This window comes from Aulonocara stuartgranti (genome assembly GCF_965226115.1).
Source record: "Aulonocara stuartgranti genome assembly, chromosome: 11".
NCBI classification, from domain to species: domain Eukaryota; kingdom Metazoa; phylum Chordata; class Actinopteri; order Cichliformes; family Cichlidae; genus Aulonocara; species Aulonocara stuartgranti.
This window is the reverse complement of record NC_138947.1, coordinates 28878390-28903098: the sequence shown is the minus strand read 5'-3', so window position 1 is coordinate 28903098 and position 24709 is coordinate 28878390. Positions and strand designations below refer to the sequence as shown.

Genomic DNA, 24709 nt, shown 5'->3' with positions numbered 1-24709 from the left:
TTCCCCTTCACAGCATTATAAATGTATGTGTGAGGAGGCCCTTAATGGCTGCTAATCCAATTTCTGCCACTGAAATCAAATCTCACTGGCGCCAGTAGTTCTCTCCTTCCCTCACAAATAATGGCCTCCGCTTTGGCCTGTTTATGAAAAAGACGAGCCGCCAAAAATTCCGGCTTTACCTTCCTTGAGTCCCATTGAATCTTCTTCAAAACTGTTTGAATGTTTTTGTTGTTGTTTTGTTGTTGTTTTTCTTCTTTGTTCTGCCCCCAGTCCCTATTCCATGTTTTTCGAAACTTATTAATTGACCGTCTGTGTCGAGTGAAAGGATGGGGTAACAGAAGAGCAGGGGCAAGTTTTCAGCAGCGTAGGATCCCATTTACCGTATGTCTTAATGCCTTCTCGAGGTCAGCCATCGATTTTTGTTCTCAAACCGCAAAGCAAAGGAGATAAGATTAGGCCTTTGATTCCTGCACTGCTGCCGGAGCCGTGAGTGGATGAAATCACTTGGCCTGCCCATTGGTTGGTGTGTTGCTTCTTTTTAGGAGGTTGCGGCCTCTGTGACGATAGGGTAAGATAGCAGTAGCCTCACAATAACGCGTGAGCAAACAGTGAAAAAGTAGTTTTTGTTTGTTTTTTTTACTTTAACGGGAAAATCTCTTTATGGTGACAAAAGTAAACAAAAGTCTGATTTCTCTCATGTAAACTTATACATGTTCTTCAATTTGCTTCCCCTTTCCAAAACAAACATATTGGCTTTGACATAGATGAAGGGAGCTTTGGCTTTGGCCCCCTTCCCCTTGGATATGGATTTGACTGATTATCTTTCAGTGCATCAGTTGGACAAGTAGTCATATTGCCATTCCGCAAGAAGATATTATTCTGGAGTGTGATCCTAATAATATGATACGTCTAATAGCACTTAACTCTTAGTTGGAGCTGTACCATACTGAGAGCCTCAAATAGAAAGTCGGGGACATGGAGAGGGGAAACAGCAAGGATAGGGAAGAAAAAGAAAAAGTAGCAGATCCTCAATGGCTTTAAGAGGTTATTGAGGAATGTCCTCTACGGTGCTTGTGGAGAGGTTTAATATCTCTTTGCTCATTGGTTTGGCAGCTGAAAAAATTGGAAATGACGCAAAGTATTTCTCAAGCTCACAAAGGTGATATAGAAGCTCACGATCATGGACTCGCAAGCGTACAGGGCATATGCCGCACATCATTCGCACATGTGCTCGCATGCTGACTGATACACAAAAGAATTCCACAAAGGTCACTTTTGACAGCGGTAAATAACAATCCCACCGCAGGCTCTGCTTCTGATTCCGAAATGCAAAAACATTTTGATTTGCTCTTGAGAGCTTTGTTTGTTTGTTTGATTCACTTTTCAGTTCAAACCCGAATGCGAACGTCAAGTTGGCAAAGAAGACTGTATCTATGGAGGAGAACCAAACATTGGTGAAGTTGCGGTTTTGCTCTACTGATAGTAAATGCAGCCAGAATGGAAAGAGAATTTTTTATTTTTTTTTAAATGGAGATAATTTTCTTATAAAAGTCGTGTTCTTTTGATTTGATCCTTGCTGTGCCAGTTTCAATGCAAAACAAAGACGGAGAATGATTTGAAGGCCACTGTGCCTTCCAAGAGAAAATTTTCTTTACATGCTGTAAGATTTATGAATTGTTTTTGGTTTTGAAAGCAATTGATGCAAATTAAACTGTTTCCTCTGTGAACCCTAGTAATCAGCTTAAGTGATTACATCGGTCGTAAATATGAGATGATGAAAGCTCAGTGTGCACTGTACCCTGAGGAAAGGCTAAATGGGAGTTCATAGGGTAGATATGATAAAACATCACACTGGGACTGCACCAGATGCAGGGGGGAAGGGGCTTATGTGGGGAGTGGTTGCCCTCTAGCTGTCAGCGTTGAGACTGGATTATGAAATATGGTCCTAATTTTCTGTTGAGGTGTGTTTATGAAGCACTATCAGTTAGCTTGGGGGTGTGAGCTTAGCTTTGAAATGTACTGGTAATGTTGATGTGAAGGAGTATGATTGGAAGGAGTCACTAGTGGCTTGGAAAAGTCTGAACTTGTCAATATCTGCGAGATAAAAACCAAAAACCCCCCAAAAGAAACATTTGGGATGAAAACATGGGAACACAGACAGGTAAAATATTGAAAACAAAGAAAGTGAGAGGAGAGCCTTTCAATTAATAATAAAAACAACAAGGAGCCAGTGGACAGAGTCAGGATTCATGCAAATGCTAAAGTAAAGTTTTTTGGGTACCAAAGCTAGGGAACAGGCTAGAAGGCAGTGTATTTGGTTTCTGCTGTGAAGGCCCCCATGTTTATTTTACTTCCTGTGTTCCATATGGAGGATGATGATTTTGCTTGTACTCATTGTTGATGGCTGTCATCAACTTGCCACAGCCACACACCAAAAGACTGAACAGGAAAAAAAGCTTTTGAAACAACGTTGCAAGAGGGTGCTAACGATGGAGGCACTGTTTTGAGACTTTGAATGCAAAGGTTACCAACCATAAAGAATAAGTTCTATTAAATAAGCATTCAGATTAATAATAACTAATTATTCAGTGCACAGTGGTGTATAAACGCACAGTGAATGTCAATTCATCCAAAGTTATATTGGAAGTGTGCAACTGGTGATTATATCAGTGATTGGAGCTTATAGGTAGCAGCATTTATTAGTGCAAACAAAATGGATTGAATTTTCCATCCTTCTTTTCCTTCTTTTCTTTTCATCCTTTGCGAGCTACTGTCATTGATGATAGACTATTTAATTCAAAGTCTGAACATATTGCAACAAGGTGCCAGCATTAGCAATGCAGCCATACTGACACGGCATTATATCCAGTGACACAGTAAAGTAGCCTAGATAGTGTTTTCTGTGTAAATTTTAAGTAAAATTGTAACACAACTGTTTAACTCTTTAGTTTACAATAGCAGGGACTGAAATGATCTAATAATGGAGCTCTTCAGGAACCTGCCACAATGTCACGTAATAAATCGAAATTAAAAAAATATTTCCTATCTGGGATGCTGTAACCTGGGCCGGGTTTTTTAACCATTTGCTCAAAGCCTGCCTTTACCACCGTGTAACCGAGTCAGTAATTTCCATCATGTCATATGGGGTCCAGTTGTTTACTTCTGGGTGGCATATCTCCAGCTCTCTTGCCTTTACTGCGTGGTTGTACTTGATGGCGTGCCTCAAGTGGCAAAACAATTTGTTGTTTCCTCCTTTAGCGAGAACAGTTTTCTTGCATATTTTGCAAAGCTTTATTGGAGTACCTCCCTTTTCCTCCCTAGACTGTAGTGATGGGATTTCCGGCTCTTTTTAGAGATCCGGCTCTTTCGGTTCGGCTCACTAAAAAGAGCCGGCTCTTTCGGCTCCGAACCGGCTCTTCAGGTTGTTTTGTTGCTTTAATTAATTTATTATTAACAATAATATAAAATTATGCACAAAAGGAATTACTAACATAAAAACAAGTGGTTTTATTTATATATGTTTATATATAAATATATGCGGTGGCCCCTAGAGACAAAACACGTACAAACTCCAAAACACATTTCTAGCATGAACTGAACTTCCAAAGCAGAGCTACTAGATCACTTAAATTACACAATTGAAAGCATGTGTGTATTGTTTGTGTATTTATACACAGGCACTCATATATATATTCAAATAATTTAAAAAAAAGTTCATTTACCTGTTATTACCACACACCAAATCCGGTCGTTGGTACTTGCTGGCTTGTGTAGCCACAAGATAACAAAGGCTCAACACTGCGCCCAGCATCCTGGAGCACTTCTGTTGTCTTTTGTACGTGTTTTGAGTTTTTATATGCTTCTGAGTTTTTATGTGCTTCGGAGTTTGTACGTGTTTTTACGTGTTTTGGAGTTTTTACGTGTTTTGGAGTTTGTACGTGTTTTTGCGTGTTTTGGAGTTTGTACATGCTTCAGAGTTCGTACGTGATTTGAAGTTTGTATGTGCTTTGTCTCTAGGGGCCACCGTAAATATACTTTTATTTATTCACTCCACATAAAATGTAATAAATAAATCATATAATACAAAAATCAACTATTCACATTTCAAGTTTTAACTATTTAAATTTTCAGCTTTTTCCTTTCACAAATTTAAAGTGAAAAGAACACAAAACACTGCAAACCACAACACAATTAAATATAAATTATAATATGAAAACTAAAAGAACATGCATATTCTCTGTCATATGGACCTGCATGAATAAACTTTCTCAATCCTTTATCATCTGCAACTGAAAATAGTTGTGGATGATTACTATACCTTTCTAATGTTGTTGTCCCTGCCTCTCTTTCTCTCTCTCTGGCTCTGTTCCTGTGCTACTGAGTGTAACTACCGCCCCTCCCCCCTCTGCCCAGGTAAAGCACAAGGCTCGCGTGCAGAGTGAAGCGGAAAAAAAGTGCGAGAGAGAGGCTGAGAGAAAGAAAAAAAAAAAAAACCCACGTGACGGCTCGCGATAAGGAGCCGGCTCTAAGAGCCATTTCGTTCGCGAACGACCCATCACTACTAGACTGACATGTGGCTCTCGCTGTCAGACATGTCTGGGCTTGTGCTGTTGTGCCAGCTTGGGAATGTAAATGCATGGTGTTGCTAATATCATTGGTATTGTGATATGACATTTTTTATACCATGTAAAAATTTATAATGATATTAAGGATGGCAAATTCCTAATTTGCAACAGGAATGTAATAAGCAAACTTAGCTTTAGCCCTATTTAGCGCCGTATCTACCATTCCCATTGTTTAGCTAGTTAGCTGTTTCTTTGTGGGAAATAAATGCAATCAGTGTCTGTCTGTCTGTGTGTGTGTTTACTGTCTTTACTCAGTTGGCCTCAACACTTAAACTTTCAGAACAATGCCAGTGTTCACACTAACTAATCAAAATCAAGCAGGAGGAGAAGAAAAACTGGGCAGGCGATGTTTTTTTGTAACCAGGCAACAATAAGCACTCAAGAGAAGCGCAAGTGAAAATGTGGTCAGGGGCACAGCGAGCGGAAAAAATAATGCTAAGAAAACTAGCTTTAGGCATTACATGTAGAATTACACTGCAGGTTCTGTTTTGCCTTTGATTGTAGCTCAGTTTTGTTGTCACTAAAAATTTTAATTTTCATTCTCTTCACAATCATTTAAAACAATAAAAAAATTCAAGTTTGCTCAATAAAATATGTGATAGTAGCAGTGCATGATGTAGAAGAGGTACTAATCAGGCATTTCAGGTTGTAATTAATTAGCGTAACTATTAATTTGTGAATTTTTGTTTTGATTTTCTATAAGTCAGCCTGCTTGTGCAGCTGCTGAGTTTGTTTCAGTGTGTGTGTTTTGTGAGCGTAAAACTCTTTGGATTACAGATCCCCTGCCCAGTCCTGAACTAGCCAGGAAAAGAGCCTTTTAACTTAACTCTCACATATTTATTTGTTTTAAGCAATTGCTGTAAATGCAGGCTTTTTCAGTTTAAATGCAGCCTTGCGTCCAAGGAATGGCCCACGAGGGCTTTGCCCGTTACTGAAGGAGTTTAATGCAGCACCGTGTACTTTATTGCTGTCAAATGTAATTTATCCTGACTTGATTGCACTGAAAGCCATGTTTATCAGGCACCTAGCAACACTGTTTTGAATGAAAATTACCTCTTTAAAGAGCAATTAGGAAAATGAACCTATAGGCCAAATGCCTTTGAGCTCCAGACTTACTTTAATATTATTCTACATTAAGTCACGCAGAAAATCTAGAGTAGAATCAGCTAAGCAAGTGTACAAAGTCCCCTGGCAATATTTTCAATTGAAGGGCATGAGAGTTTGATGGAAGAGATGTGAAAGTTGTTTTCAAAGGGTGATGTTAACTAGGAGCTGTGTGCAAGAAACTTTATTGCCATGTTTCAGATTGGCAAAGTGACTGAAAATAACAAGATTAGATTAATTGCAGGAAATAACTCAGAGATGGTTTGATGTTTGCATGCATCTGTATTATTCATTGGGAAACCCTGTTACTAGAGCAATATCTTGCTTTCTCATGCGTGTCAGCTTAAATGAGTGAATATTTTCAAATCTACCTCACAGAGCAGCCCTGAGAACGGGAAAACAGTCTTTTGTATGGGTGCGTTGAAGGGCCAACGCAACACCAGCACATACAGTATGAGAAGGCAATTAGAGATGGGGCCACATTTTACACACCGTTACCTTCCTTTCAAGACAAAAGCTTAAACAACTGCTGTAATAAGATGTCGAAGCGGTGAAGGCCACCATATGAGACTTGTTTTTCTGTAGCACTTTCCTCCTGTGTTTCCCATGTCAGCGAACCAGAGCGTGGCTTGTTTCTTTGTGTTCTAGATCAGGATCCAGATATCTTTCTCATCATCCAAGCCTTACTCCACTTTTCCCCCCATTAGATTTTCTTTCCCCCTAAATTCCCTCACACTCACCCGCCTCCCCTCTCCTCCCTCTGCACACATACATCTTGCACACACACCTCGTTATCTTATTTGTGGCCTTGGCAGCCAGATTGGTTGCCTTGTGGTTCAGTAGCCAGTTTTCTCTGTCACAGAGAGCCTTGGGTGCAGATCCTTCACCACACACGCTTCCATGAGAGCAGGAAGTCAGTTCCCAGCATGCTTTGCCCATCCCAGTGAAACCTGGGATGGATTAACCTTGGGCTGGGGGACCTTTCCAACTTGGAAAAGAGTTATGCAACTTCCCATACTTATTGCTGCTCTCTATTGCAGTGACAGTGAAGTGTTGGGCTGTACAGACGTTTGTTTAAAATTGGGGTTCAGTTCTGAGGGCTGGAGCAAGCTAAGACCTCATTTGTGATGTTTCCTAACGTAGGACTCACTTTTTACATAATGCAGGCTTTGGCAAAAGTTCACATACGTACCTTTTTAAGGCCCTCACAAGCCAATTGTCAGCAAACACGAGAGAAAATACACATTGTGGAAGAGAGCCGGAGGTTAATAATAATAAAATTAACTGAAATGACCTGCCAACCTTAGGCTAAAGAAGAGAACGAGTTTGACATGAGGCAGTGTAAAATACAAAATCGCTCTCACTCAGAGAATCTCACACCTGACGGTAATGATTAAAATGAAAAATCTTTTCTCTCTCTTGTTTCTGCTCAGGTGGTTCAGGAAAGCATCGATCCAAAGAGCCAAAGAAGAAGAACAAGCAGAGGCTGCGGTTTCGAGCTCAGAACCAGCACAGTGACCACTTGGCCTCTAAACGCTCCAGCCAGTGAGGACTGAAACTACCCAGTGAACAAAGAACCAACGCAAAGCTGCTAGCCGCTGCTGCACCTATATTCTGACTGACGACTATCACGAACCCCGCCACCTCCCGTCCTGCTGCCCAGCCCTATCCCACCTTCGCCCTGCCAACCAGGACTCATAAATCTGCCAGTCCAACAATATACAGCATATAATGTGTGATATAAGTACAACACTAAACCACAACCACACCAAACACATGCTTTCATGCCTCTGCCTCCTGCTAATTCTCCCCGAGCTGCAGTGACCAGCCAGGTGACTCTGTTCTCCCAGCCTTGTTACCTTGTGGATCTTTACAGTTGACATTACCGAACTCATTTCATCGTCATTAACCATGTCATTCAACGTCTGGGGTGACGGAAGACGGAGGAGCCACCAGAGGTACCGCGGAGGCGGAGGAGCCAGGAAGGGGACGGTGAGGTTGTGAGGGAGTTGGCGACATAAACTGTTCGGGAGAGATTTAAAAATACGCTCGAGGAAGCAAAATGATGCTGATGGACAAGAAAATGGCATCTTGACCTGAGAGAGAGACTATTTTTTTGTTCCCTATATTTATGTCAAAGCTATCCTTACCTTCCTTATTCATGGAGACAAGTGTTCCCATTGTGGCCTTTATGTTATGTACATTTTTGAGAGTAATATTAAAAGAAATTACCATGCATAGTTGCAAAGTATTTTATTCTCAGCACAAACTGTTTACGTTCAGACCGCTTTATGCTCTAACTGTATAGTGTGGTTAAAAAACTAAAAAAGAAGAAGAAGAAAAGAATAAATTTAGTTGTTCAACTAGCATGGCAACAGACTCGTGTACATAGTTGATCTAATATTGAAAGCTTATTACTGTATTTTCAGTATTGACTCGTTTATCGTTCTAAATGTTTTAGAGAAAAAAAGGTTGTAATACAAGCTACAGATTAAAATGATTAAAAACAAATAATAAACATAGCCACCATATAGCTATTTCATTTATATGGTATATATTTGATTTATTTATTAATTCTGTTTTGTACTTTTTTTTGGTTCAGTGAGAATTTTTGCCTCATACTGTTACTCTTATATGCTGAAATATTCTTTGCGTTCCTTATAACAGTGCATATCTTTAACACGTGGAAACGCTTTCTCGTCTGTCACGCAGGTGTTGTATTCCTTTCATTTGACCTCATCTACTGATTTTGATGTTTTAAAGAAGAAAAAAAAAACAAGACTAATAAAACTATGCTTTGACATATTCTAGGTTTATTGATTAGGATCCAGCAAATGTATGGTCATAGGACTGCATATGTGTACGTTGTGTTTTATTAAAAAACATTTCATGTGACTGTATGATGAAGCCTTTCATTATTGTCTGTGGCTATAATATATGTGGCTAAACTCTGAAACTGTAGTTTTCTTGTCTTTTTTTTCCGAGTACCATTGAGTGATTTCAAAAACATTTGTGAAATCCGTCATGTCATACTGCATGAGACAAGTGGTATCTCCAGCCAAAGGATTGGATATGGTCCACTAGGCCTTAACGGCATGACAGCACCGTTAAGGGTTTGTAATTCACTATGACGTAGCCTCGTGAAAGCTACAAAACCAGCGGATGTCATTGGTGGCTCATCCATCTCCAGCATTACACTATAATTTCCTAACAACTTGCGTTTGGCTGTGTCTTTTGTCATGCGACACACAATCGATCACCAACTTAAGTGATGCACGTCGCACTTACTTCTGTGATCTTCAAAACATTAAATAATCACAGAGAAATTTAGCTTTATGCTAAATCTATCTGGTATATGGGTGAAGAGAGCATGTTCTAATGCAAGTCATGGCTAATTTAACCCGAGGTCCACGCTGCGTAATCACCATCCCAAAAAATGAAGGAAAGAAAAAAAAATTCAAATCTGCCAGACAGCTTATGGATGCCCAGTAGCAGATGAATCGCGCTGTGTCACATACATATATCATCCTGGGAGAAAGAGACCACAGTCTTCCTGCTCTGCTTAACCTCCCCTGAAATCACAAATGATATTTCCACAGGGAGCCTGTCAGTGTTGAAATACCCCTCAGTTTATGGGCTCCATGTCTATCTTAAGGCCAAATATGCAGCTTTAAGTGCCTGAACATCTTTCACAGGTGTTCCAAGTGACACGGCAGACTTTACCCAGGAGGCTTTTCAAAGCTTAACAGTGGAGCCGCAAAACCAACATGTAGTAAAAGGTTATCAAGTCAAAAGAATAGCTAACACGTTTGGTTATTTTAGTTACCATGACATTAGAACAATGAGAATAGAAACATTTAATCAAATGCAATACAAAATGTCAGAATTGTTTAAATAAGCCCTGTATGGCTATAGCAAAGAAATCATTTTTGGCTAGCATGTTAAGTTCACAAAGAGGATCCAGATCAGGTGCTGCCAGGTCACTGATAGGGCTCACTGAGCCTGTTCCAGATCTGGCAGTAGATCTCCAGGAACCTGTCGTTACATTAGGAGCATGCCCTGATGTTGTCAAGCATGTGTACAAGAACATTAGGGAGCCATACAAACTAGTGAGCTGCTGCAGTGAAATTCCAGTATAATGGACTAGCCTGCCTCATCATTTTTTCACTCTGATTTTAAGAGCGACTTTCAAATCTGCACTTTGTAGTTTGATTATTTTCATTTCAAGCAAACAGTGTGGCATCCTTTTGTTCCAAAGACATTACCCAGTCCGTATCAGTATAGATTTCTAGCATGATTTTTTTCCCATTGAGATCTTTCCTTTAGTTTTTTTTTTTTAAAATCCACATTTTCTGTCTTGTTATTTGGGCTTTTGGAAGCAGCCAAATTTTGGGGGGAATAACATCAATGGCCAACCCATGGCCTTTAATACCTTATATGTAATTTAATGCACGTCTAAAGGTAGCTAACTTTAACTCTAGCTAACAAACTTACCCAGATGCAAGCCTTTATTTGACAGACAAGTAGTATTAAGTAGTTTTAGGCCTCCATCTAGAGCTGTCGTAAAATTTTACTTTCTAAAAAATGTATTTAAAGATGGCAAAAGGGAGCCCATAAACAACCAGTTGGGCCAATGAATAAATGAAACAAAGCAAAAATGAAATAAATTTTTGAAAGGAATTAAACATGTCATAGAGGTTGAGTAAGTTGTTTTTAAAGACATCTGCTGCTGGTTCCAAGTTAATGAACGATTCACAGATGTCATCTCCCGGGCCAGACTATCACTACTCCAGACTTGGGGATTAAACCTTACAGCTTACGGAGAGGAACTCCACTGAAGTGGATTCATTAAGCACAAGACCACCACTAAAGCACACATTGCAGCATCCACAGTGGAAAAAAGAAAGTACAAAGAATCACATCGCACATTTGATGCGATGCGATCAAACTCTTATAGTTATTCTTTAATATCGGTCTGTCCCTTTCCACTCATTTGTTTTTCTGTGACTGTGAGAAAAAGGACATTGCTGCAATTCTCAGTATTGTTGAGGAGGTTAACAGTCATGCACACATCAGAAGGAATGGTCCTCCCTGTGCAAACCACTTCTGTAAAGTGTGTGAGTGTGTGTATGCCTTCCTTTGTGCGCATTTTTTTAATGTTTGTGCTGAATGCGGTTAGGTGGCTGAGACTGAAGCTCCCTTTTAATCTGACAGAGAGCATTTTCATTAGTTCTGTTGGGTCCTATTATTAAAGCCTGCTTCAAAGGCACAACAAGTGAAACCACTAACAGGAAATGACCCAGTGGGCTTGAATTCGGATAGATCAGTGCTTTTAAAGCAGGTTGGGATGGCGTTTAAGCGTATCTGCTGTCGGCCATGTATGGAGCTCACAAGACAGTAGGAGGATAACAGGAGGGGTGCTGAGACCTCTGCCCTATATTAAACATGCTGCAGCTTAATGCGAGTAAGCAGTTGTGGCATATGTGACACATTTGTTCCAATGTGCATGGCAGAAGTGGAAGTTATGACATTGGTGGGGCAAATAAGATTGCCCTGGATAATAAATGTTGCAATAATTTGCTGTTTTTAATAACTGTATAATGAGCCATCGCTTTGCCCTGCGAGTTGACGGAAATCTGGAATCATTAATCTTCTGGTGGGTTAGCCATGGTGTTTGGCACGGGCTGAAACAGCACTGAGTAGGAACATACTGGTGTCAAAGGACAAGCAGATCTTAATATTTTGAACAAGTTTGCCATATGTTAGACATCATGATGTGTACAAGGCTGCGAAATGGTGGCATTAATGGGTGACTTTTATTACTAAACTCGCTCCTAATTGCAACAATGCAATCCAAAGTCAACTCTCAAAGCAGGAACTCGCTTCATTTGGAGTTGCTAGGGAACACGTTAATCCCTAGAATAAATACAGTCTTCAATAAAAGCTAATTGTCTGTGACAGTCATTTGCTTTGCTGCAGAAACATTCAAAATGGGAAACTGTAAAAAGATTCAAAGTTGGAGTAGCGGTGCACCAGTTAAGCCTGCGTGGATGATCGCAGTCGTGTAGCCCCGTTATGTCGGCCTCACCTGCGGGACAGGAAACGTAGGCCCTTTGTCATAATGCTCACCTTGTGCATTAATATTGCCATGCTTTGACACACATATATTTTTGTTTAAATTTCTGGATGACAAATGGGGATATTTATGAGTCACTTGCGCTGGTAGTGTTTCAGTTGAGCTTCATTGCAGCAGGTGCAGAAGTGAACATGGGACATTTTTATCACCATCCATTACATGGAGCAGACAGGCATTTCTATACCTACCCGGCGTGGCGATTCCTAAGGGTGCCGTAACTATTGTTTTTCCTGGCCGATTCAACCCCGCGTTCTTCTGGAATACCTAGCTGTTTCTTTTTCACTGGGATTCAAATGCAACACAAAGCCATTGTCCCTGCTCAGTCATAGGCAGAGCAACTCGCTCATACCACTCAGGATGTGACACGCAAGGGCTTTATGACCTGAAATGAATCATACTGCACACCTTAAACGCATTACAGGCTGGGCAAACATTTCCTCTAACTGGTGCTTTGAGAGCCATGGGCATAACCATTATATTGGACTCAAGAGCCAGCTGGTGAGGACAAATCCACAAGGATTCCTATTTTCCCTCTTCTGACTCTCTGGCAGCCCTGCTCCATTCATTCAATTTTTATATGTGCCCACTGCCTAGTAGCTGCGTTACTACTGGTTTCAAGGGAGAATTAATCAAAAACAGGTCTTATTAAAGTATATTAAGACCAGTTGAATGGGATATAATGTACTCAGTCAGAGCCCAGAGGGGCTTTATGTGAGCCATAGCTGACACTAGTGGCTTCTACGTGTAGGGATATGTTGTTCTGTAGTGGCACTGCATTCCTTCCTGGGGGGCTATTCGCTTAAGCCAGGTATTGCATTGTGGGTAAGCAGATTTTAAGTGGGTATGAATACAGCAGGGGGTAAAGCAGGCTCTCATTGTCCAGGAATGTTTATCCCCAACCCCTCCTTGATTCAGGGATGGATTATGCAGTAGCATGCTTCAGAAGCAACCTTTGGCTCCACTTGGAGGGTCTGTGGAAGGAATATTCATTCATACATATACACACACGTGCAAATGGTTGTTATCCTTCTAATAAGAAGCCAGGTTGATTGCTCCCTTAAGGCCCGTGGTGAGTAGGTGGAAGTGGAGCCGCTGAAGCAGGGTGTTGAGGGTAAGTCCCTGGGCTGGGCTCTTTGGGAAGACTGGAGCCAGTGATGCCCCCAGTGAGGGCAGCACAGTCATCATCTTCAGCACAGCAAATTTTATTGGGCAGTGTGTGGGTTGTAGAAACGTGTTTAATCAACTCAGCTATAGGGGAGGTCTTGACCTCATCGCAGACATTTCCAGCCCAGATTGAGCGTGCGTGTGTGCGTGCCTTTGCTGTCGAGCGTGACCTGCAGTGGAGTCAGTGGCTGACACTCTGCTCTTTGCTGGTTTAAGTGATTAACTGGAGAAAGTGATAACTGATTTGTCAGTTAAGAGTCTGAAACGAGACAGCGTTCCTCCAAGATCATGCTACAGGACTACATAAAGTGCAAGTGTGCAAAAATTGCAAAAACAGTGCAACAGCAGACTGAATGATGCAGACACAAAACAGTGCAGACACAGAAAGCGGAGCTTTCTGACTCACGGGCAGGTCAATAACCTTCAAATAACAATTACTGACTATTTGTAAATTACATTTACTATCAGATGGGCTGGCATCCCCTTTGAATTCTGATGCCTATGTTTATTTCCAGACATTTCAGCAAGTGCTGCCATCAGGTCAAGAGTTTGTAGCCCAGTAATTATGTGCTACATAAAGCTCTTTGTTCCAGTTGTGTTTGTCTTAAAGATCTAAAGTGGCTTTCTTTTGTATGATTATTATTATTTTTCTGGCTAAACGCCTTCCCCTGCAAATCAAATCACCAACAAAAAGCAGCACTGTGTGATTTCCTCATCTTACCACCCGAGAAGTTTAGTTTACACACTTAAATATCACTAGTTTAAAAGATTTATAGACGTAGTGTACTGCATTTACCGATGAACAGGGCCCTAATTGCTACCTGCCTGCACTGTGCCTCATATGTGTATGTGGGTATGAGTCAGATAAAATAAACCACATGGTGTGTGTGCGTGTCTCTGTGTGTGTAAGGAAGCTGAACAGAGCTCTGTGCACTCATTTACTATCTCCTTGTGTGGTTTGGCAGCAGCTTTGTCGGTATGGGGGCGTACAACGGGCATCCGTCTGGACGTGAGGCAAGCCTGGCATGCCTCTCAGCCCCCTGCAAGGCTGAATGAGGGTGGGATCAGAGCAGGAGTCTACCAGGCTCCAGACTGGTAGTCTGTGCATGCGTGTAAGCGAATGTGTGTGTTTTTCTTTGTGTATCTGCACTTCTGTGTGTATTGGGGGTAATTAAATTGTAATCACACAGGCTTAAACAGCAACCACAGGGTTTGCCATTGTTCTGCATGTCACTTGCAATCTGTTGACTTCTTTGCATATTGTTCCATCCATTCACAACTCTGTCAGATAGACTGCCTGCGTCTGTGTGTTCCCTAATTATTTCTACACCGGTTTAACACCGCATCATTTATTTGACCTTTGTGGTCATTATAATAGTGAGGCACGATCCAGCCATGCTGAAAGTTACACAATAGCATGCACACCACCATGGCTGGATGCCATACCTCCATGTTCTGTACTGGATAATAAGTGAACCACTGCAGAGCTGAGCCTGGTTTGCACTTGGACAGCAGACCACCCTCGGAAAATATAGCCGCCTCTGTTGTTTGTCCCTAGACACTCCCTCTTTCTGATCATCACAGTTGTTTATTGTACATAATAGTAAATACAGCATGGATAAATACATACATCATATTTTTTTAGCTGAAGATGAGAAAGTAAAGCTGCTTTTGATGGAAGCTACTCAAATCTGAGCCTCACTGGCAACATATGCCACAGCCACTGAACAGGCAGCAGTCACAGCAATGATGGCATCTGACGGGGCTAGTGTTGCGATTCTCCCCGATGTCAAACGGCATCTGTGAAAAAAAATTGAAATACGTCTGAACAATAAATACATCAAAGAGGTTTCTTCCTGTTAAAAGGGAGTTTTGCTTCCCACTGTTGCCAAGTGATTTCTCACAGAGTGTTGTTTGATTGTTTGGGTTTTCTCTGTCTTATTGTATCGTCTTTACCTTACAATATAAACCATCTTGAGGTGACAGTTGCTGTGATATGTCATTATATAAACTGAATTGAATTGAATTTTCCTGACCTAGAGTTTAATTTTCCCCAGATACTGGTGTGGGTACAGTACGTCAAGGCTGTGACAACTAGAGGTTTTAAAGGAAAGAAGAAGCCGAAATTCTACTGTGTTTTTATGTAGTGTGAGTGGCTTTAAATCCAATGTTTACTGGCACATATTTCTAGCAACAATGTGGACACCAAAATAATGAGTAATTGCAGTGTAATATAGGGTGGTTGGGGTAATGATACAGTAATACAGCCCTCTCCCCTAAAATTGCAATGTAAGATTGGGCAACACCGTTTGTCCTTTCCTCTAAAATATCTCAGTTATTAATTCCTCAAATACACTTGACGTATATTTTCTTTGTCTTTTTATCCTTTAAAACTTCAGTTTGCTACTGCTTTGTTCTGCTTCTTTGAAGTATTTTTTGGGTACTGAAAATGCACCCTAAATATAAAAAAATTGCCCTGTAAAATTACAGGATGGGTTGTCGGCTGTATTTTGAAGTGCTACTTGAAAACACTGTAGACTAGAAATTGAATGAACTCAAGCTTCATGACTTATTTTAAGTATTTGATCAACTCAGCATACCATCCATGTTTCTACTGACGTCTCTTCTTGCATTGCAGCAGGATCATCAGTGCTCTTTTCTTCCTCCATGTCTTCTACCTGTTGATTAGTTGCATACATTCAGAAACACAGTAAAACACACAGAGCTGATGAGCATTGAATAAAAAGGAATAAATCTTAATTTACATCAAGCAGGCTACTCACGGTTGTGAATGGGAAGGCAGCGTTCCCCTCAATGTAAATAGTTAGTGCGACAGCCAAGATGACTGCAGACGCGAATGGTTTCATTTTCAGCAGTTTAACTTGTCAAAGAGGTTGAATTTTTCATTTCTGCTATCAGCGCTTTTGAGCATAATGGCTCTGTTTGCTGATCATGCTGTTATTTATACAGTGTTACCTTGTCACTGGCAGTACTTTATTCCTTCTTGGGAAAGACTTGCAACACTACTTAAATGATGCTGGGTATTGTAATAGGAAATTCCCAAACAACAAAATGTTAAGTATTTTGCACTGGTGCGAACAGTATTTGTTCAATAATCTTAATTCCTTAATTCAGCCATAGTATTGAATTTTCATGAGTGCAACAGTTTAATACAGCACACAGTTTGTCACCTATATTCTGCACTATGCTACTAATACACTAATTATTATTTCAAATCAACGTGTCCAGTGCTTGGAACTTTCTTATAAGAAGATGCTAGACTGAGTGGGTTTCAAATGGATCAGTATCAAATGTCATGTAACTGTCAACTTAAACACAGAGCAAACGGCTTATCTTTAAATTTTGTCACTCTATTACAACCACTTTAATAATGTAAATCTGTTCAAGGAAATAAATTGTAGGGAAATACCAAAATCAATAATGACAGGAGTGCACGGTGTGTTTACTCTGATAAAGGTTGAAAGGGTCTTTTGAATTTTACTAAACATCTTGTGCAATAACCAAAATCCCTTATCTCCACTCTGTCTCATGTACCGTGACCTCGCTGACCTGTTAGCTTTAGCTTAATGAGCACATCTGTGTCAACAACAACAGTAGGATTATTGGCTCTGTAGGAATACATTCTGCCTTTTTAACTGTTTTTTTTAGGACTATAAGGAATAATTACTTCATTTTTTGGTCTCATTTATAGTAGCTGTAAGGACCACTGCAGCTACAAATCCACCTCGAATATATTGATGAATTGATGGATGATTTCATTATTTTTAAAAAGATTCCAGCCCCTGAGGAGTAATGCTTTCAGCACTGGAGTAATGAGTGCAGTGTTAAAGTACCTGTGCAGAAAAATAAGAGCTTCTTGCAGTGTTGTCATTAATGGAGATCACACAGCTGGGATTTGTTTACCTTTTTCCTCTAAGTCCTGATAAAAGTAGTCCCCCTCTTCTCCCTCCTATGCATTACTTAACGTGATCAAGTTTAGTTTGAACACTTCACACCAATAAATGATCACTGAAAATGATCAGCTACATAACAGCCAAACCTACACTGTGAATTGTTAACCAACTTGTTAAGAACAACAAATGGAAACAAAACGAGAAAGTCTAATCCATCATCAGATCAAAAGATCTGTACGGGAAATTAAGATGTGGTCTAAAGTTTACATGCACTCATCATGGGCATGAATGTCGTGGTAACTTTGGGCTTTTAATGCTTTCTTTGAACTGTTGTTTTTCCAGGGTGGAATGATTGTACAGAAAATATCCTTAAAACAAGAATTAGTTGCAAAAGCTTGAATTTATTGATATATTAGAGCCTGTGTATATAAATATATAAATTCAATTTATGTCCATAATGAGTCTATATAAATGTTTGACAAAAAACAAACAAACTCCAGGGCTAAAAAATAAAGCTAAGATGTTAGTGCCAAAAACCACTAGCTGGTACTATTTTTCTGCTTGAAAAACAAGCCAGTCCCCGTAGACTTCCATGTTAAATTTACAAATTAACTTCTAAATCAAAAAACCCAAACAACAATGCCATAAATATAAGGTCCCAAGCATGGAGAGGCCAAAGTCTAAAGTGCTGACGCACAAATACAGACTTGGCAGGAACCAGTTTAGCTGGTTACTGCTTTCAGCTGTTGCCATCTATATAAATGTAGTTATAGCTGCATAAAGTGGATGAATCAACACTTCATAGCACATTTGCTGTCATATACCATTGGGTCCTTATACAGTGAGAAGTACTACTGAGTAACGATTGAACTGTCTATGTTATATTTATATAAAATGTTATGTAGTGCCACATAATGACTTCAAGTTATAGGCCATCCATGTAAAAATGTAACGTGAAGTAATGTTCTACTTCACGTTTAGTCTAACTACTGTTGAACTTAAAGCTGCTCTTTATCGGCTGCAGTGTAATAAAATCTGTTTTTCAGAGCAAAAGAATTATTCTGAAGTACCGTTTAATGTTATTATTTGACAGACTTGATTAATGAGTACACACATGTGATTAAATATGTTGATACAGTCACATCATTGAAGACATAGAAAATACAACCTTACCAAATCAAAATGTTTCATCCTATGAACACAGTTAAAACTGACTATTTTAAAGCTTCATAAGTTAATATTGAGTGGTTGTGGGAGCAGGAATCCTCAGAACCTGCAGCAAACTCCACAGATACCGGGGGTGCAGCAGCCACAGCAAAAGCGACACTTGATGCCAGGCCTGTGTATGGTGTTATACAACTTCTGTGGGAAACACCAGAGACATGAGCACAGAGTTCATCTGCAGCAGCATCACTGCTCTTTATATTCACCTGCTCTAAAAAAACACTTTCATTTAGCTGAAGTAATTTGGCCACCTTCACTCAGTTAGTGTTACTTACCTTCCATGAGTCCACTGATGCCTCCTCATGTGCTGCTGCTGGATAGTCCATGCTCATTGGCTCCTCCAGCTCCTGCTCCTGTTAATGAATTGAGTGCAGTAGAAACCACATTGTAGCATTGAAACAAACATTTGCAGCTTGTAAGCTAATACACTTGGTTAAAGTCAAGTTCTTACTTCAGTGACTGGGACAGCAGAGCTCTGCTGAACACAAATGAATGTGAGCACGACGGCCACTGCAACTGCAACACTGAACGTCTTCATCTTAGGAAGCTTTGAGAGGCTCAAGTTCGACTCTTTCTCCTGGTCCGGATGATTGTTGTGAGCTGAGTCCTTCTGTCTGATGGTTAATGTGTGCAGAAGTGCTGATATTTATACTGATTTGGGCCCCTGCTGCCTCGTCACTCACAGCTGTTTTAGTAACATTGTGTCCTCAGTTACTGCATCAACTACATGCTTGTATTACACAGTTTATCACAATAAACTTTATGGTCATTTAGATATAATGTGGATTTTTGTTGTCATTTTAAATGTCGTATTTTCCTTTGTTACATTTGTAAAACTGACTGCTATGCACCGTCCATCCATCAATTCATCCATCAAAGCTGCCATAGGGCTACAGGCAGGGTATATCCTGGACAGTGTTAACACATAGAGAGAAAAGCATTCATGATCACAGTAACCCCTGTAACTGATTCAAAATCACAATTTAACCAAACACCAAAGTGTTCTGACTTTGAGGGGAGACTCTCCAAAATATTCTATTTTTATTTCAAACACATACGCAGTTGGTTATATATGGTTAAAATGATTCAAATGCAGTAAATATATACATTTTTCATATAAATAGAGTCCATAACTTGATTATTGTCTGTAGCCCACATAATTAAACACTTTAGTTAGATAAAACATGTGAGTTTTGATGTTATGTACTGTATAGCCTGTGTAATAAATAAACATGTAGCCCAATAAGTATAAAATCCAGAAAGCTACACGACATGGGGCAGTTCATTTACAAACACAAGTGTAACTTGAGTTTCACACTGTTTTTTGTTAGAAAATAATCAAATTGTTAAATGCTTAAAGTACACAAAACGTCAGAAATCTGCACTGTCATGAACAACAATGTAAACCTAATTTTTGGATTAACCCTCCGAAGTCTGAATCCCAGCTTGTGCACATCAACCTCACTGATTTGCACAAATACAGTTTATAATGAAGACATGTTAAATATTAAGCACTGAAAACAGTTTGGTTGTTGTTGTTTGGAACGTCATTTAATGCATGTTGTTTTGTTGCCATAGTGATGCCTCCAGGGGAAAATTAGGGAGCAGAGCAAGAATAAGACTGTGGATATATGTTTTGATAGCTTTGGGTTCTCTTTGTTTTTGCCTAACAATCATAAAGAAATGTATTATATTTTGTGTGTGTCCTCATTATTGAGCTTTAACCCTGCATAAAGGCCAAGATGAATCTCTTAGAGTAGAACTTTACAGTAACTATTAGAATAAAAAAAAAACACACATTGACTGCTTTAGTTTTTAAGATTCACTTCTGTCTTAAGTATTTTTTGTCTCCATATAAGATATCAAAATCTGTGCATACAACTTGATGTAAAAAGAATCTATGTACATTCCGCAGTCTATGATGCTAGAATGGCATCGCAGCATTTAAACATGTTTTGAATGAAAACATCAGCATATGAAAACAAAACTGAAGAGACACTGCAACCGTATGAAGGAAGACGACTATTTAGTGAAATTTCTACATTTCCCTGAGGATTAACTGCTCTGTAACTTACCAAGAACTAAAGTAAGTTCAAATTTCATTTTATAGACTTAAGATCATTTACTTAAATATAAAGCCTGATTTTCCTGCCTGCCAGGACAGTATTTCTGTACTTTACATTGTGCAAGTCTAGACTATATTTTACATCATAGAGAGGATGATGTGGCTCTATTATTCAGGAAAACAAATGAAGACTTAACTATTTGTCAGCTGTTGTAATATTTGACAAATTATACATAAATTAGAAAATGTTCTTAATCATATCTTAGAGTGACAGAAGCTCTGCTGTTAATCTTAGTATCTGCAGTTTTTACACGCTTACACAAACACACGCAGTTACTGTCCCTCCATTTAGAAAGACAGAGGCATCAGAGTGAGCATCATTCAACACAGACGCTCTCACAACACAAATCCTGACGTCGGTTTGCAATAAATGTAATTTAAAAAATTTACATTCATGTATGCTATATGCATTTTGTCCATTCCAAAGTTGTGAGTCTATACCAGCCAAAATGCTGTCTTTAGCTATTAACATTTGAAATGATGAAGGCACTTGAAAGTAACACAACATTAGCTGCCTTTCCAGAAAAAGACAAAAACCTTTCAGAAGTATAGTATGTAAGGTTTTGTGAGGTTTTCCTCCCAGGCTTCTAGACTTCTGATTGGCCAACATTTCTACACGGTTAGGATTTGGCATGTTCCTGACTTTGTTTTTAGGGTTTACATGTGGAAGGAGATATTTTTTCAAAACTGCACATGTGGACGGGGTTTTTTTTAAACGAAAAAGGAAAATTTCCGTTTAAAGTGCCCGTGTACGTGTGGACGTAGCCTAAAGTTATCACAAAAAAAGCAAATTCGCTGAACATTCTGAGTTGTTTAGTGATCATTGTTGTTTTCTGTTCCTTGTAGTCAAAATGAATGGAAGCGGAGATGGATCACAAAATAACCGTAATGGTAAGCACATGCACTCAGTCGTAAAATTGATGAAAAACTGATTTTCAGCAGATGTTTATGAATGCTAATTAAAAGATAAAATGATCTTGCAGGCCGACAGGTTAACCCAGAAATGTTTCCAAGAGGAGATCAGGAGCCAGCTTACGAACCTGTTGGTGGAATCTGGGGTTTACTGGAAAGACTTTATGTTACTCTCTATGATATCTTTTTTTGGAGGCTGACTGAGCTACTAGATGAATTAGAGGATCGATATGATGTCTTATATATTGACTTTCACAATGTCAATGACGGCAATGTCAACAATGTAAACAATCACAATATTAATGTGAGAGACAATGATGCCAATGTTGACAACAATGAACTGCATGATGATCATAATGCTGTTGTTGTTGTCGGCATTGAAAATGACGATTCTGATGAGGCATTTGAAGACTGTGAGGATGTTCACCCGTACATCCCAGAAGAGGATCCTCAGCCAGGTGTATCCAGGAAGAGGTCTAGAGAGATGGATGTGGAAGATGTGGAGCCCAACAAAAGAATCAGATGGAGCGAGGAGTTTTCTGATGATGACTCTGACTTCATCTCTGCCTGTGATACTGATAGCGAGGGCTGTCCTCATCTTGGTAATATTGCTGATGAGGTACCGCTGTCTGTTGGATCCACGAAAAGGTCCAGAAAGGAAGATGGAGATGAAGAAGAGCCTAATAGCAAAAGATCCAGGCTTGCAAACTCTGATTCGGGGACCAGCTCAATTGTGTATGATCACTCTGAGAGCAGTAGTGATGAACTCTTTGAAGATGCCCATGAAGAGACTGACAACCATGAAACTGGAGGCTCGAGGAAAAGGTCCAGAGAGGATTTGGAAGAAGAAGAGGAATGCTTGCGCGTTTGCAAATTTCGGAGGTGTTCAAATGAGTCCACCAGCACCCGTGATGACAACTAACACTATTTCAACGGGATTTTTCTGTATCCTTTTAGTAGGCTGATGGCCTACTCAGGTGACCCTGAATCCTCCCTTGGTTTTGCTGCCATAAGTTGGGCATACACTGTGCAATTTTTTCAGTCGCGTTATTCAGCTCCTGTTCAAACTGTCCGATTGACTCGTAGGGGTTAGAAGTCCATAGGTCACGATACAGGGTCTCATACTATACGGCCCGATGCTCTGTGCAACCTGAGTGCTCACACTGTTCGTCCATAGCATGAAGGTTATAACACAAAATTTTACACTATTTTCACGGTTGTTGTAGTTGCGATAATTTTGTGAAGTCACATCGAAAAGGCTCGGATGAGCTTGGCAGTTCTACAAGTTGTGCCTCCATCGCTTGTGTCCGGATCACACGCTGCACTGCCGTGCTGTTCTGTCTTTTCGCTTTCATCTCTGTGTTTGCGCGTGCGCAGTGAGAGACGCTGCGTTGACACCCTCACAACAGCCGACAGGATTTCAAACAGGTTTGATTTTCTTACGACCAAATGACTGATGATCAGGAGCTGATCGTGAGGTGTTAATCACTTCTCGTTACCCCATGTATACGATGCACGACACACGATTAAGGCAAACTCGGGTCGATCCCCAAAACAGTTGCACGACTGAAAAATCGGCTCAAAATGGGCCAAAAATCGCACAGTGTATGTCCAGCATTAGGCGTAGGCTGCTGGGGGATTCCCATGATGCACTGGGTGTTTCTTCTTCACCCACTATGTGTTAATAGACCTCTCTGCACTGAATTGTACTTGTTGTTAACCTCTGGCTCTCTTCCACAGAATGTCTTTATCCTGTTTTCCTTCCCCCTCCCCAACCGGTCGCAGCAGATGGCCACCCCTCCCTGAGCCTGGTTCTGCTGGAGGTTTCTTCCTGTTAAAAGGGAGTTTTTCCTTCCCACTGTCGCCAAAGTGCTTGCTCATAGGGGGTCATTTGATTGTTGGGTTTTTCTTTGTAAGTATACCTTACAATATAAAGCACCTTGAGGTGACTGTTACTGTGATTTGGCACTATATAAAAAAAATTGAATTGAATTTAAAATTTGAATGGATGTGACTGTGTAGATTCCAAATCCAGCATGTCCAAATTAACACTGTCGGATTTGATTTCAACACTATTAAAGTGTCTATATGGGTCCACACCAGAGAGTGTTAATTTAACTCTTTTTGGAGAGTTGGTACGTTAACTCTGATTTAGTGTTAAACACCAAATCTGTCTGGAGTTGATAATTTAACACTTGGTGTTAAGAGTTTATATATTAACTCTCAAAAGAGTATTTTAGTTTAACTACGTAAGAGTTATCTTCTAATTCATTCTAAAAAGCGGGAATTTTACTGTTCTGAACTTCTAGAAATTTCTTTTGGAAATAAACATTTACTAAAAAGACGCAATGGTTTTTGAAAAACATTTATTCTGAATTGTGCACCACAATTTCAAAACATTGTCTGAAAGATGTAACAGTGTACATGTTCTCACTTTCATTAGAATTTTGTTTATTAAAAGGTCTGACATAGGTGAGCTGGTAAATGCAAATAACAGCATTCTCATTACTTATTTCTTCAATACAATATGCATGTCCTTCATTCATCCCTTTGTGGAACTTCAACGCATTTCTGCTCTCCCCCATATTCCATCTTCACAAGCATATCCTATGTGGAGACTGAATAAAAATTAGTTGACACTAATTAATGGTACAAATAATCCAGTAATCAATTGCAGCACAGTAAAAAAAAGGAATCCTTTTTGAGCCATTATTTGTGTAAAGTATTTTCCCAAAAGACAAGGACACAGGCAACAGGTAATACTGAACTAAATGCACATGGTTAAACTATTTATAAGAATTTGTTTAAAGAGATGGAATGGAGAACGTGGCTGCAGCTAGGAGTGTCAGCAGAGAGCAGGAACCAGAGGAAAAGCTATCGAGAGACTGATCACCTGGGTCGTGATGGGAACAGTCCAATGGGAATTCTGCATCAATCAGTCAGCGTAATGCCTAAAAGTTTATTCAGATGTAAATATATTAAATTCTTAAAATGAAGAATATGAAAAAAAATCATCAGTGTTTTTAACGACACTGCATTTCATTCATGTGTCTCTATTGGACAGTGTTGTAGAAATTACAGGAGATAGGAATCAGTTCCACCTTGGCCTGACGTTTGATCACGTTTGGTTGTACTGGCTTTGAGCCTGTTTGTGATACGCTACATCCACATGATACAGCTACTCTAGCTTTTTTTGAAGTGTCGTGAAATATTTTGCTTAAATGTTCTGCAGAACGGATGCAGCGCACATACAGTACAGATATTATCTGAAACAGCATTACACAGTGTTACACCTACTTTACAGTTTCACCACAGTGCAACGTCTCTCAGTATTGTTGAGATGTTTTCTATTATTATGTCCAGTATCAAATTTCTGCTGTACGCAAATCTTTCTATTCTCTCTTTTTCTTCTGTGTGAGGGATTCCTGCATTAATCATGCAGCTTAGAAACTTCATATGCACACCGTGAAAACACCTCCAAATAAATTCAGTGAAAGGTTGTCGA

At 39.8% G+C, this 24709-nt stretch overlaps 3 protein-coding genes across 5 annotated transcripts in view; 2 read left to right on the top strand and 1 right to left on the bottom strand.

The window, feature by feature from the left end:
- rspo2 (R-spondin 2) overlaps positions 1-8685 on the top strand; it is a 60462-nt gene extending 51777 nt beyond the window's left edge. For both annotated transcript variants that reach the window (XM_082550572.1, XM_082550571.1), the window contains exon 6: positions 7163-8685. In XM_082550572.1, coding sequence (XP_082406698.1) covers positions 7163-7278 — 116 coding nt within the window. In that variant the 3' untranslated portion in view covers positions 7279-8685. The remainder of the gene's footprint in view (positions 1-7162) is intronic.
- A 9524-nt stretch (positions 8686-18209) lies between these two features.
- Positions 18210-18705, bottom strand: LOC309716824 (hepcidin-like; the record flags this gene model as incomplete). Its single annotated transcript, XM_082550883.1, has 3 exons — positions 18210-18305; positions 18443-18520; positions 18619-18705. 3 exons carry the CDS (start codon positions 18703-18705, stop codon positions 18210-18212), a joined length of 261 nt encoding a protein of 86 aa, XP_082407009.1.
- Positions 18706-20104: 1399 nt separating this feature from the next.
- LOC309716817 (uncharacterized protein) lies at positions 20105-22129 on the top strand. 2 transcript variants are annotated; one of them, XR_014279520.1, is made up of 3 exons: positions 20105-20253; positions 21139-21183; positions 21276-22129. XR_014279520.1 is itself a non-coding variant. In XM_082550877.1 (3 exons), exons 2-3 carry the CDS (start codon positions 21144-21146, stop codon positions 22124-22126), a joined length of 891 nt encoding a protein of 296 aa, XP_082407003.1. In that variant the 5' UTR covers positions 20832-20911; positions 21139-21143; the 3' UTR covers positions 22127-22129. The 2 variants fall into 2 exon arrangements, 1 of the variants encoding a protein (XP_082407003.1); XM_082550877.1 differs by lacking the exon at positions 20105-20253 and adding an exon at positions 20832-20911.
- Positions 22130-24709: the final 2580 nt, after the last annotated feature.